Source organism: Triturus cristatus, chromosome 3_2 (genome assembly GCF_964204655.1).
Source record: "Triturus cristatus chromosome 3_2, aTriCri1.1, whole genome shotgun sequence".
NCBI lineage: Eukaryota > Metazoa > Chordata > Amphibia > Caudata > Salamandridae > Triturus > Triturus cristatus.
In genome coordinates, this window is record NC_140584.1 from 61,507,454 (window position 1) to 61,522,340 (window position 14,887).

The 14,887-nt window shown below is 46.3% G+C and overlaps 1 protein-coding gene across 2 annotated transcripts in view; it reads left to right on the plus strand.

The window, feature by feature from the left end:
- The window catches only part of GLB1L2 (galactosidase beta 1 like 2), a 1,021,913-nt gene that overhangs the window by 729,339 nt on the left and 277,687 nt on the right, over positions 1-14,887 (plus strand). For both annotated transcript variants that reach the window (XM_085647243.1, XM_085647244.1), the window contains exon 15: positions 4,186-4,264. In XM_085647243.1, the coding sequence (XP_085503369.1) occupies positions 4,186-4,264 (79 nt within the window). The remainder of the gene's footprint in view (positions 1-4,185; positions 4,265-14,887) is intronic.

Genomic DNA, 14,887 nt, shown 5'->3' on the forward strand with positions numbered 1-14,887 from the left:
TGATCAGGCAAGCCCACTGAGGCAACCCCAAAACCTCCAAGCGTGACCTGAGTTCCACCTCCTTCCACCCAGTATGCTCAAGGTTGTTCCCCAGCAGGCAGTCCAAAAGCATGGAATGGGCTCACAGCTACCCTCAAAGAACCTGAGACCCTCCTTCCCCCGCTCAAAGGAAACCTGAGTCACTTTACAGAAGAGCTCACTGTAGTCTACTGCCACAACTTGGTGAAGTATATCGGAGACTACTTGCTCTTCAGACACCAGGTGACACCTGAAAGTAGTCACACTGGTTCCTGTGTCTCTTAGAGCCTCTACCCTTTGTCCATTGATGATCTTCCACTGTCTGTAGTTTGTAGTGTTATCAGGCACTAGGTTACTCTGGACCATCTCCTTGTCCCCTAGTGAGAAAAAGGTCATCTCACCTTCCTGGGACCAATTCCTTCCCAAGCACTACACTAGCCATCACCCTTGACTGCCCACCAATAGGGGGCTGTGCCTGCCTGGGACACTTGGGGTCCCCTCGCATGTAAACCTCCTGATCACAAGCATAACTGTTGGAAGCTGGCTCTCTATGTGCTATACCAAAAAGAGATATAGTGTGCAGAGAGTCCAGTGGAGTCCCAGAGGCTTTTCAGAGGCTAAGGTAGATGATATTAAAGTTCTCTTTTATGAACAGGTTACAAGGGAGTGACACGTAGTGGCCAATGGGACCCTTACCTGGCATGTTTACACCCTCTATTATGCCCACCTGCTGTGGGAGGGAGGCATAGTCCTAGCCCTGATTGGATAAGTCCCACTATCTTCAAGGTGGTGGGCACTGAAAAGTCTACTTCACCTGGCCTCCAGCACATGAGGGGTGGAGGTAGCAAAGGGGGCACACCTACTATTCTTTCTTAATGTCCCACCTTTCCTTCCACCAAAAAGGCAGTTGGTCTTTGTCTATTGCTCCTAGGCAGTGAGACTAAGGGAAGATAGGTGTTGGCAGGATGGGCCACTCTGAGTTAAAGGGGGGAGCTGTCAACTACCACACTTGCACATCACTAAGGCTCTGCCAGAGCACTCTCACAAAGGGTTTTTCACTAGTCTTTTGTGACCCCAGACAAGATGGACCCAGAACAGAGAGAATGGGAGATACCTTAATCCTCTGTGGTGGGAACCTGTAGAAGCCCTTAACCCAACTCTTCAGTACACTTCTGGGCCTGCTGTGCTCCTGAAAAGACTGCCACTCTGCTAGACAGGGTGAGAAGGACTTGATCTGCATCTCTTGATCTAGGATACCAGAGTAGCTCCAAGGGCTAGTTGGATGGCCTCCCGATCAGAAGCCTCAGGTATATAACAGGATTCCAACAACCTTGAACCCAGCACCTGGACTCTGCCATCTGTGAGTCCTACACTCCCAAGTGGTGCCACCTCAGTCCTGGACCCCTGCATGTGGGCCTGGAGGTGCTCTGCCTGCCCATCTTTGGACCTAGCGGAATCAACACATCTCCTCTGCTTTGTGGCGCAACCCAGAACAGAATCAACTCATCGCCTCTGCTGCATTGACTTTACCAGCGCACGGAGTTTGCTTCGCCCTTACATCCCTGAGCCCCATCAAAACTGCTGCTGCGCAATACATCCCGACACAGTCCCTTACATTGCATGCCTCTCATCAACTGCAGCCCGATGACGGCGCAGGACACTGCATTGCAGGCCCTGCAGCTTATTCAGAACCAACCAGTGTCCAATGCATTTTCAACGCAGGACTCCACATCACAAGCCCCCTCGTTGATGGCCTCCTCGACGGCGATACAGGACCTCGCATTGCAGCCTCGCAGCTCCTCGGAACCGACGCTGTGTGATGCACCTCCAACCAGCATCACCCCAGCTGCACAACACATCCTCGATGCAGTACTCTGCAATTCTTTTCACCCAGGATTTAAGGTAATCTTGTTCAGCGGACCTAACTGGATCCCTGTAGCTGGCCCGTGCTCCATTGTGGTCAGCCTGAACTTGTGACTTTGTTCTAGTTCAGTGCAACCAGATAACCACAGTTGGCGCTTTGTGCTTTTTGGCTCTATTTTCACTGAAATCTCTCTGAGAAAATGTGCAAGGCGTCACCACAATATATCATGAGAAGAAAAGAAATCAGAGATCTCAACACCATGCCAGAGCGGTGAGAGACAAAATTGACTTTGTCCCGGTCCAGCGCAGCTAGATAACTACAGTTGACGCTTGTGCTTTTTGGCGCTATTTTCACTGAAATCTTAAAAATTGCATAGCTTCAGTTCTACTGATTGGATTTATGTCATTATGGTCTTGTCTGATTTATTAAAATTAACTTTATTCTTCTAAATTTGTCTGGGATTTTTCTTGGTTTGTGTTTTCACTTTATTACTGTTTGAAGTACTCAATAAATACTTTACACATTTCCTCAATCTTAAACCTGACTGCTGTACCAAGCTATCAGAGGATTGAGCACAGGTTGAGTTAGGGTTTGCTTGTGCCTCACCCTGACAAGGATTGGGGGTTCTTGCTTTGAGTAGTGTTTCAACCTCTAACCCAATTTTTTACAGTCATCAAGACCAGCGGAGAAGGATAATCTCCTGAGATCATCAGGGAAACAAGGGACATCCGGAGAAATATTGAGACTACAAATGGGAGTGCTATAGATCTGGACAAGCAGAAACACTATGAAAAAATGTGCAAGGTGTCACCTCAAGGTATCATGAGGAGAAGAAAAATCTGCTATTTCTACATCATGCCAGAGTGGTTCGAAACAATAGTGACGCATCCACAAGCTTGTCAATGTCTCAAGCGACATTGCGACCCACACCCAGAGCACACAAATCATCATCACAAGTGAGATCCCTCCTGCCTATCTCGCAAGATAGTGATGATTATGTATTCATGGTGGCAGACAACAAAAGAAAGTAGAAATTTCCCTGAATATACATTCGAATGGGGGACTATCATGTTCTGTTTTCCTTGACATTGGAGTGTCACTTAACTACATCTATGCTGCAGAGTATGCCATGAACCCTTACCTGAAACTACCACGAGCTGATATAAGAGTATACACATTGATGGCCAAAAATCCCCTGCCATGCGTAGGCCGGTTTAGAACAAACATCACGTACCAAGACTGATCAATCAAGGCTGACATTCGCTTCATTGATGACCCGCAGCAGCGGACAGGCTCCTAAGTCTACACACTGCAGAGTGTCTGATACTGGTGGCCATCCTATACAAGGTGGAAGACAAGCCCCTGATCGTGCACAAGTATCCAAACCTATACAGCGACCTCGGAAAATGGCAAACTTCCAAGTCCAACAGCACATCGATGAGCAGGTGTAACCATTAGCATAGTACCGCAGAAAAGGGCCTTTCCACCCTCAGAGAGCAGTAGAGGACGAACTGCAATAACCTCTATAGGTGGACATCATTGAAATATCCAAGGGTCCAACACCATGGGTATCACCAGAAGTAAGTTGTTAATCACACTTCATATTAACCAGGTGATTTCTCTCCCATCTTCATTTCCTACTGCTCAACTGTCAATGGACATAAAGAGGTTGCATAAATTAGACGCTGGAACTCAAATCTCCCTGATTGATCATAACACGTTTGTTGATTTCTAAAGAAACATGAAGGGAACAAGCGTCGGGAAGCAAACCCTATCACGTCATTCTTCTCTACTAGTAAAATATTGTTATGAACAGACATGTCCCCACAGATGGTTTTTGTGTTAATTTGGCCAGCTACTTCAGCCATATTAACAGATTTTCAACTCCAGTAGGCTTGTGCCCTTCAGTATATTCTTTTACTAAACATTATTGTTTTGAAATGAACGAAAGAGTACATGGCCAATTTTCAGTGTTTTCTGTTCTAAATTTCTGTTATTTATCGTCACCCTTTTCCAGGATTGGGTTATGTGGGGAGTGGTACATGTAAGGATCTGTGGGAACAAGCATCTATCAAAAGAGCGTGTTAAGCATGCACGTCTATGTGTTTGTCTTTCTGAAGCTCCTTCTGCCATTCTGTTAAGTTGCGAATGAAACGTCTGTTGCTATTCCTTTGTATTAGTGCATTAAAGTAAATTCTGAGTTACTTTCATTCTCTTTCTGCACACATTCGTTCTCTTAATTGCTTGTTCTTTTATCACATATTCGATTGCTTTGAATATTTACCTCAAAATCCTCTTTTAAGGGTTACAGGCGAATGAAAATTTTGGTTGAAAATTGTGGCAGAGTGAACTACGGCCTCAAGCTGGATGATCAACGCAAAGGTGGGTTTTCTATGTCTTACGATAAATGGGAGCACAGGGCAAAACAGTAAACTTGGAAAGTTAGAGTACCGAATAACTCTCTTTAAGTTTTGCAGACTTTAAAGGTGGCCAGGAAAGTACTTTGTAATGGACGCTAACACCTAGAAAGAAACAATGTAAATAGCAATTGAAAAGCAACACAAATCCAGGCTTCTAGAATAATTTAAGAGTAGTTGCTTTGTTCATTAGAACCCTTCTGTCCCGAAAGGAGTCCTGCATTCTAGTCACTGTTATGCCTTCTGCTACCAGGTCCATATAGCCCATGATCATGCTGGGAATCCAAAGACAATGAGGTGGTGTAAGAGGAGTTAAACGGTCCAGCACACGTTCCCCCCTTGCTTGCTAAAGTCTGTAAATGAGTGAGCTGTTCCGTGAATGTATCACCAACTTTTATACTGACATTACATGTAAATAATTTTTGCACATGACCACCAGAGTTGTGAGGGTAGTACATAGAAATATTGGACTTAACACACAATAGCTTATTCCTAAAGTAGATTAGGACACCTACATAAGGTCCTGATGAATTGCCATTGACTTGCAGGAGCATTTAAGGCATGAAACATGTTGACCCTTCTTAGAAACTAAGGTGCATTCTACTCCTTAGTAGTGCATACCTTTGTTTTTAACCTTGGTAAGAGTTGTTTTGAAATAATAAATAACAGCTTTTGTTAACTCACAGCTAATTTTAGTCCTTTATCCCAATCTACATTACCCTCTCAGAGCTAAGCCTAGGGCGATACTCAACTGTTTAATTCCTGAAACAGCTAGAGGAAAATGATCAATTAATCAATCGATCAGCATTTGTATATCGCCCCTAGAGGTATCTGGGCACTGATCTCCAGCAAAGAGGCCCCTCATAGGGATGCACTGGACGTTGCAGCACTCACCCAGCGAGAAGCACGGCCCGATGATGAAGCATGGTACCATGATAGGTGAGGGCCTGTGCCTCCTAAAAAGGATGCCTTCAATGTCAGACATGTAGCATCAACACCAGTGACATGTTGATACATTCACGGAACAGCTCACTCATTTAGAGAATTCATGCTAGAAATCCCTAGTACTTTACAAAAGCAATAAAGTGTGTTAAATTAGGGGTCTGTAAAATTAGTGTACTTGGTCTTCACGTAAATATGCAAAGTTATGGCAAAATGGCACATAATTACATGTAATGCGAATGCACAATATCACATTATATTTTATCAGGAAATGCTTCATCATGTCAACTATTGTCACGAGGATGCATTTAAACAAGAGCACTATGAATAACAGCCACTATCCGCCCAGTGTCTATCAGAGCACAACAGCACACAAACAACTACATCTGCCCAGAGTCTATCAGAGTGTAGTGAAACACCATCAACTATTTTTAAAGGGAGTAAACCACTCTCCAGCATCTGGCAATGTTTTAGTCCAAAAGCCCAGGAACACCCTCTTCTTTCCTTGTTTTCCCACCTACTCTAATTGGCATACTGCCCCTGAGCTGTTGCATGTAACTCAGTGTCTCCTTTCTGTATTGGCCACACATCTAAAGCATATTGTATAGCCTCTTTTGCTGATTCAAACGCTTTCCCCATTCGGAATATTTTTTTAAAAAAACAATTTCGTAATTTCTTGCTTAAGTCACTGCATAGCATCTCTCAATGTAAACCAAAGTTTATCATTCACTGACCAGTCTGACTCGTGACTGCACCCCACAACCGCTAATTTTAACAGGTTGATTTGTTTATCTTCTCTGTAATTCCTAAAATATGCCTTTACAGCGAAGTTAACGCTAAGTGCACAAAACGTTGCAGCTATTTCTCGGTTTAACATGATATCAGATGTTCCTAAATAAAACAAACACACAATCCATGTTAGCAAAGCCTCCCCTGATTTTTGTCAGAATCTGTCCAAAATGCCATTAATCTTTTGCGGAGTAAAGTCCTCCAGAGAAGTCATTGAAACCTCTTGTGAGTATTGTGAATTAACCTGCAGCTCTTGTTGGAGCCCTGGCTATACGTGAACAGTATTCCTGTCTTGCGACTCACTATGGCTATCTGAAAGTCTGGTAATTTATACTGCGTCACACACACAACATCTCACTCTTTTGCTATCTGGTATATCTGCAGTTTATCTTTTAACAATTTGTTTTCACACATTAATATATCAGAATTCTTTTTAACTTCAACCAACTGCTGTTGTTACGTTTTCTAACTGTGCACATTTTTCATACATGCTACGAAAAGCATTCAAAAGAATCCAACCTTTTCTCCCTGAAGTGCTTAGCTCTTTTTCCTCTTCAGAGGAAACATTCTGCAAACATTTAAATATCTGTGCTTGCCCCTCGTCTGTTAAACATGCATAAGAGGCATCTTCCCACCTCAATAGCTCAGTTAGCATCTGGGAATCTGCAACTGAAAACATTGTCTATTGAGAAAAAGTTTTCGCCTTTCCCATTTAAAACCAAACCCCACTCCTGGTACCAAAATGTCTTGCTTTACACTCCCAAATAAAATAAATTCAGCACTCCCAAGGAGAGGTACTCTGTAAAACAAGAAGAAAGCACCTGGAAAGGAGGCTCAACATTCATAATTGAGGCACATCAAAAGACAGCTTCAAAATAAAGCGTGGGGTTTTATTAATACAACACTCTCTAACAGAAAGACTTTCCCAGATGTCAAATGAAACAGGTAAAACAACATGCAAATATGTATGTATGTATGTATATATATATATATATATATATATATATTGTGTACGAGAGTCACTGTGAAGAGCCGCTCACCCTCCTAACGACGCCGGTGCCAGCAGCGGACACAGTACCGCTATTATCGTTTTCCAAAAAAGACGTTATCCAAAATTGCAGAATAACTCCCAGCGGCACACCAAAGGACGAGTTCAATAAAGATTTATTGTCTCAATAACAAAACAGTACGACGCGTTTCGGCGAAGCCTTTGTCAAGCCTGACGCGTTTCGGCGAAGCCTTTGTCAAGCAAATGACCTGTGCCCAATTCCCCATAGAAATAGGGGTTACGGTTTATAGACAGTGAAACAATACTACCAGCGTAGAGGCATTAATGGGAAACAGACTAAGGTTTTTTGCACAAAATTTCTTCATAATCAAAGAGAAATAAATATGTAAATAATGCACAATCTAGGCTGCATACTTCTACAATTGCGGTCATTGCGATAATAGTATTTCCATTTATGCAGTGTTATTCGAGGCAACCCTTGTAACAGAAGCATATGGTTAGTCACATAATGGCTTTGAATTGGTTATATCGTGAGTGCAAAATTGCAGTTACAATCATTTCATACTTATCACAATCCATTGTTGATAATCGTGTCTCTAAATTCATTTTAGTCAAATCGATAACCACATATTGCGCCTGAAAACAAAGGGTGATGTACCCAGTGAATCGTATGTGTCGTAAAGAATTATTCAGGGAAGTACATATACTAGTTGCAAGCGCAAAATATGTTTTCAAATCAAGGGTGATGTACCCTAAATTTAGAGAAATACACATACCAATTGTAAAATCATGAGTGCAAAATGTGTTTCCAATCAATTATGCCTATTGAAAATAATCATAGATGGTTGGTTCAACGAAATTATTACAATCAGATCGTTGACCGGAGAGTGGACCTGTGCATGATGGATAATGTATCCAATTATTCCTATGTGGCAGAGGATAATATATGATATATAAATAGATATATATAATATAATATTCATAGTAATGTACTGTCCAAAAGGCACATCCCACTCATGTTATGTACAATAACCATCAAAATAACCTGGTGGTCCCACTGTCAAGAAGGGCAAAGGTGTACTTCTGTTGGTGATGAGAATATTTACAGTGATTCTACAGTGTAAGAACATATAGAGTGAAAAAATGTGTGTAATAGGAATTATAAATAAATTTCTAAGAGAAGAAAAGAAAGTGACTTTGGGTAAAGCCGAATGCATAGAAATCACGGCATTCAGACTTCCTACACTACTCATAGTGTGGTCAAAAGAGGTACAGGGTCGGCTGCTAAAATCTTACTTTTGGACCCCAGGAACCTATACCCATCAATTTGGTCACTGTCTTAATCAACCCTATGATAAAAGTGCAATACGGTGATGTAGAACAGCGAAAGCTGATTAAGCATTCAGGAAAATGAAGAAAAGTGGAAGCATTCGATGTAATTATCTATGACCTATGTGAGTTGCCAATTCTTCCCCATAATTCATGCCATACGGGATTTTTGTATTCAAATCTATGATGTATTTTGGTTCTGTGATACGTAAAAGTTTCTCCCGGTCTCCTCCTCTAGGGTACGGTAGAATCCTGTCAATGCCGTAGAATCTGAGGAGATCTGCATTACCCTGATGTTTTTCTTGAAAGTGTCTCAAGACAGGGTAATTCAGAGCCGCATTGGTGACTGCCCTCATGTGTTGTAGCACTCGCATTTTTAGTTGTAGTTTTGTGCTACCCACGTAGCTGAGACCGCAGGGACATTCTAGGACGTAGATGGTAAACTCACTGGTACATGTTATAAATTTGTTGATTACTTTTTTCTTTTTTCTGTTCTGACCTGTGAAATAGCTATCTCGATTTACACTGTTTTTACATGCTTTGCAGGAATTGCATTTCCTAAAACCCTTAGCCGTTCCCAACCAAGTGGGAGTGCTGGGTGTTTGCTGATAGCTGTGGACCAAGTGATCTCGAAGTGATTTGGATTTCCTGTAGGTTATTGCTGGGGCTTTTCCCACATCCTGACCGATAATGGGATCCATCTCTATGAGTCCCCAATGTTTTTTCATCACTCTCCTTAGCTGATTAGATCTTCCATTGAAGGTAGTGATGAGTCTTGGGGGCCCACTGCTGTCCATGGCTTGACAAAGGCTTCGCCGAAACGCGTCGTACTGTTTTGTTTTTGAGACAATAAATCTTTATTGAACTCGTCCTTTGGTGTGCCGCTGGGAGTTATTCTGCAATTTTGGATAACGACTTCTTTGGAGAAAATATATATATATATATATATATATATATATATATATATATATATATATATATATATATATATATATATATATATATATATATATATCCAACTTACAGGTTACCCAAACGAAGCACTGCCACAGGAAGTTCAGTAAGCTCTTCAAATTTATTGGCACCCTGCCAGCAGGCGCTATACCAGGGACAACCATCGAAAGTTCAAATGCCAGACGCGTTTCAGGAGTTCAGTTTCCCAAACAATGTTCCCCAGTGGGTCGATGCTGTGTCCTGGTGAGAGCCTGCCCCGCTTTCCAGGTGTCAACACGAGCATTGAGCTGGCGTCACCCTGCAATATCGCCAGTTCCTTCCTACCATGATGCCGGCACCGTCGTGGTGCAAGCAAGGACCCGCAAAGCGATGGGCAGCTCTTCACGGCCGGGACAGCCGTAATATATCCAACTTACAGGTTACCCAAACGAAGCACTGCCACAGGAAGTTCAGTAAGCTCTTCAAATTTATTGACACCCTGCCAGCAGGCGCTATACCAGGGACAACCATCGAAAGTTCAAATGCCAGACGCGTTTCAGGAGTTCAGTTTCCCTTCTTCAGTGGCGTAGGTTTCAAAGGAATGAAAGCACCATCGTTGCACACGCTGTAATTGTAGACACCTGCCTCTGTGGGCGTGGCCATGAACTCGCACGGCCTTGTGGATGCCGTAGTGTACAGATCAGTATTCCCCAAGTGGGTGTGCAGTCATGCCAAAAATAAAAACAATGTTCCCCAGTGGGTCGATGCTGTGTCCTGGTGAGAGCCTGCCCCGCTTTCCAGGTGTCAACACGAGCATTGAGCTGGCGTCACCCTGCAATATCGCCAGCTCCTTCCTACCATGATGCCGGCACCGTCGTGGTGCAAGCAAGGACCCGCAAAGCGATGGGCAGCTCTTCACGGCCGGGACAGCCGTAATATATTCAACTTACAGGTTACCCAAACGAAGCACTGCCACAGGAAGTTCAGTAAGCTCTTCAAATTTATTGATACCCTGCCAGCAGGCGCTATACCAGGGACAACCATCGAAAGTTCAAATGCCAGACGCGTTTCAGGAGTTCAGTTTCCCTTCTTCAGTGGCGTAGGTTTCAAAGGAATGAAAGCACCATCGTTGCACACGCTGTAATTGTAGACACCTGCCTCTGTGGGCGTGGCCATGAACTCGCACGGTCTTGTGGATGCCGTAGTGTACAGATCAGTATTCCCCAAGTGGGTGTGCAGTCATGCCAAAAATAAAAACAATGTTCCCCAGTGGGTCGATGCTGTGTCCTGGTGAGAGCCTGCCCCGCTTTCCAGGTGTCAACACGAGCATTGAGCTGGCGTCACCCTGCAATATCGCCAGCTCCTTCCTACCATGATGCCGGCACCGTCGTGGTGCAAGCAAGGACCCGCAAAGCGATGGGCAGCTCTTCACGGCCGGGACAGCCGTAATATATCCAACTTACAAGTTACCCAAACGAAGCACTGCCACAGGAAGTTCAGTAAGCTCTTCAAATTTATTGACACCCTGCCAGCAGGCGCTATACCAGGGACAACCATCAAAAGTTCAAATGCCAGACGCGTTTCAGGAGTTCAGTTTCCCTTCTTCAGTGGCGTAGGTTTCAAAGGAATGAAAGCACCATTGTTGCACACGCTGTAATTGTAGACACCTGCCTCTGTGGGCGTGGCCATGAACTCGCACAGCCTTGTGGATGCCGTAGTGTACAGATCAGTATTCCCCAAGTGGGTGTGCAGTCATGCCAAAAATAAAAATAATGTTCCCCAGTGGGTCGATGCTGTGTCCTGGTGAGAGCCTGCCCCGCTTTCCAGGTGTCAACACGAGCATTGAGCTGGCGTCACCCTGCAATATCGCCAGCTCCTTCCTACCATGATGCCGGCACCGTCGTGGTGCAAGCAAGGACCCGCAAAGCGATGGGCAGCTCTTCACGGCCGGGACAGCCGTAATATATCCAACTTACAGGTTACCCAAACGAAGCACTGCCACAGGAAGTTCAGTGAGCGCTTCAAATTTATTGACACCCTGCCAGCAGGCGCTATACCAGGGACAACCATCGAAAGTTCAAATGCCAGACGCGTTTCAGGAGTTCAGTTTCCCTTCTTCAGTGGCGTAGGTTTCAAAGGAATGAAAGCACCATCGTTGCACACGCTGTAATTGTAGACACCTGCCTCTGTGGGCGTGGCCATGAACTCGCACGGCCTTGTGGATGCCGCAGTGTACAGATCAGTATTCCCCAAGTGGGTGTGCAGTCATGCCAAAAATAAAAACAATGTTCCCCAGTGGGTCGATGCTGTGTCCTGGTGAGAGCCTGCCCCGCTTTCCAGGTGTCAACACGAGCATTGAGCTGGCGTCACCCTGCAATATCGCCAGCTCCTTCCTACCATGATGCCGATGCTGTTTTAGCCATGGTGGGTGCGAAAGAGTCGTGCTACAGGGTATTGTTTGTCGCCATGTTTAATGGCGCGTAAATGTTCTAACACCCTAATCTTGGCCTTATGTATAGTGCTGCCAATATAAGCTTTTTGACAGGGACAAAACAAGGCATAGACTGCGAAATCAGTGTTACATGAAGTGTGTTTCATAATTTTGTAGGGCTTATTCTCAGGAGATAAAACGCACTCTTTGCGGTTCTTACTGTGTTTACGGTGTAGTTGCACTGTTTTGCAGTTTTTAGATAGATAGATAGATAGATAGATAGATAGATAGATAGATAGATAGATAGATAGATAGATAGATATAGATATAGATAGCCCTTACAGAAATCCTCCCGCTGGAGAACAGATGGAACGCACTCAGTGGAAAGTTTTTCAACGATTATTTTTATTTTTTTTTATTTTTTTTTGTTTTTAAAAGTTTTTATTGAACAATAATTCGATTACAAGCACGGGCCTACAACCACCAGGGCCGGCCGCTAAGTACAGAATAAAATATACATTTATCAAAGCTGCAGTCGGTTCCCGGGGCTCGGCCCCGTATTGACTCCGGATAGTTCTAAAGGAACAGGAGACTTAAGTCCAACAAACACAAAAAACTAAAAGAAAAACAAAAGGCGAGGCATAAAGACAAACAGTGCAGGTCAGGCTTCCTCCGGGGAACTCCAGTTCAGACCATTAAGCAGCACGCGAAAGGAAGGAGTACCGGGAGGCTGGGGACGGGGGGGGGGGCCAAGGGAAATGAACGTCCATATGTAGTCATTCCAAAAGGCGCCCGGAACCGTCAAGGGTCAGGGGGACATGGCGATATCGGTGTCCACCAGGGGGGGCGTACAGATACCCCCGCGATATGCATTCCATTGCCCCCAGATTCTGCCCCATGCCCCCGGCTTACCACGGGCAACATACACCGTCTTCTCCCTGAACATACACCAGTCCATATTCTCCTTCCATACTGACACGGTGGGCGGCCGCTGGGCACCCCAAAGCTGCGCTATATCTCTCTTGGCAATCATGTTCCCCAGGGCCGCCCACCGAGTCTGAGCTGCGCTATAATCATTGGGCTCCCACACATTCAGAACACAGCGACGCACCTCCGGCAGCAGCACAACCCCAGTGACCTGTCCCATAACCGTATGTACCCGGCGCCAGTAGTCCGCCACCTCGCGGCACTCCCACAGGATATGGAGAAAGGTGGCGCTGAGCCCACAACCCCGCTTACAGAGCCCATCATCGGAATATCCCATCGAGACTAAGCGAGGACCCGTCACATACACCCGGTGAAGAATCTTAAGCTGTACCAACCGGAGACGGGCCGGAATGGCGACCTCCTTGGGGGACGACAGTGCAGACTGCCAGTCCTCGTCGTCCAATTCCACCCCATCCCCCGTCCAAGCCTCCCGAAGGCGCACCAAGAGGTCAGCCCGATGATTAATCAGTTTTTTATAAATTAAAGAAATAGTACTGTCAGGGACATGTCCGTCAAGTATGCGGTCCTCGAGGGGCGAAGAAACCGGGCTCTTGGTCCCCTCTCCAAAGACTGAAAGCAGGGCGTGTCGAACTTGGGCATAGCGGAAGAACTCCCTGTCCGTAAGCTCATATTCGGCCTGAAGAGCCGCGAAAGTCTTAACCGCGCCCTTATGCCACAGGTCTCCCACTTTGCTGATAGCAATCGTATCCCACTGGTCAAACCCCTTCGTAGTCCAGAGGCTCCCCAGGCGATCGGAGGCAAACAAAGGAGTAGCACATGTCAGTCGCTCACTCCAGCCCGTGGCCGCAGTGGCAGCCCTCCAGGTCCGCACCGCAATCTTAGTAGGACCCGTAAGGGTCCGGCCAGCCGAGCGGGAGTAAAGCGCCCTGTTATAGTCCCCGCCGGGAAGCAGGAACTTGTCCATCTCATACGCCGGATTCAGGCCAGGCGCATACGTGGCATGGTTGATGGCTGAAAGCTGCGCGGCCCAATAATACCTGCGAATGTCGGGAAGCGCGATGCCCCCGTCGTACCAGGGGAGAGTAAGCTTAGCAAGAGCAATACGCGCCCGCCCGTCCCACACCAGTCTCCTCTGCAGGCTCTCCACCTCCCGAAAGTAGGCCACTGGGATGACGTCGAAGGAATTCTGGAGTGCATAGAGGAACCTGGGAAGGGACATCATTTTGAACAGCGCGGCACGACCCAGCGGGGACAGGGGCAGCCTGCACCACCGGGCCGCGTCCTCTCGCAATCGCCGAAGCGGACGCAGGAGATTCTGCTCATAGCGAGCCACCGGGTCCAGCGAAACGTATATCCCCAGGTACTTAAAGCCGCTCAGAGATACCTGGATCGGAAGCCGAGGCGGCAGGAGAGGAGGACCACCGGAGATCGGATAGACGCAGGATTTAGACCAATTGATCGTGAGGCCCGAATTATTCCCAAAGGAAGTCAAAACGTCAAAGAGGACGTTGAGCGACTGCCGCGGTGAGGTGAGATATAGGAGAATATCGTCCGCATACAGCGAAACCCGATCTTCAAAGCCCGGGGCCCACCGGATCCCCCTAAGCGAGGGCTCCCAGCGGAGCCAAGCCGCGAGTGGCTCCAGGGCGAGAGCAAAGAGCAAAGGGGACAACGGGCATCCCTGCCTCGTGCCCCTGCCGAGGGCAAAGGGCCGAGAGACCCGCCCATTCACCACCACCTGAGCCATGGGTCCCGTGTAAAGAAGCTTCACCCAGCCAATAAATCCTTCCCCAAAGCCAAATTTAGCCAAGACAGCCCAGAGGAATGGCCACTCGATGGTGTCAAAAGCCATCGTGGCATCCAAAGAAACCAGCACGGCCGGTTCGGAGAGGAGCTCCGCCCTGGCAAGGGCGCCGTGAAGACGCCGCAAGTTAAGAGCGGTGTTACGATGCGGGATGAATCCGCATTGGTCCGGATGAATAAGATCGCACACGACGCTCAACAGACGATTGGCAAGGACTTTCGCCAGGATCTTAGGCTCCGCATTTAGCAGTGAAATAGGCCGGTAAGAAGTACAGCGGTCTCGCGGCTTGTCCACCTTGGGGATAACGACTATCGTGGCCAAACGCTGGTCGGCCGGGAGGGAACCCGCCACCAGAGACTCACGGAACATGCGACTGAGGAAGGGCGCAAGCTTGTCAGGGCGC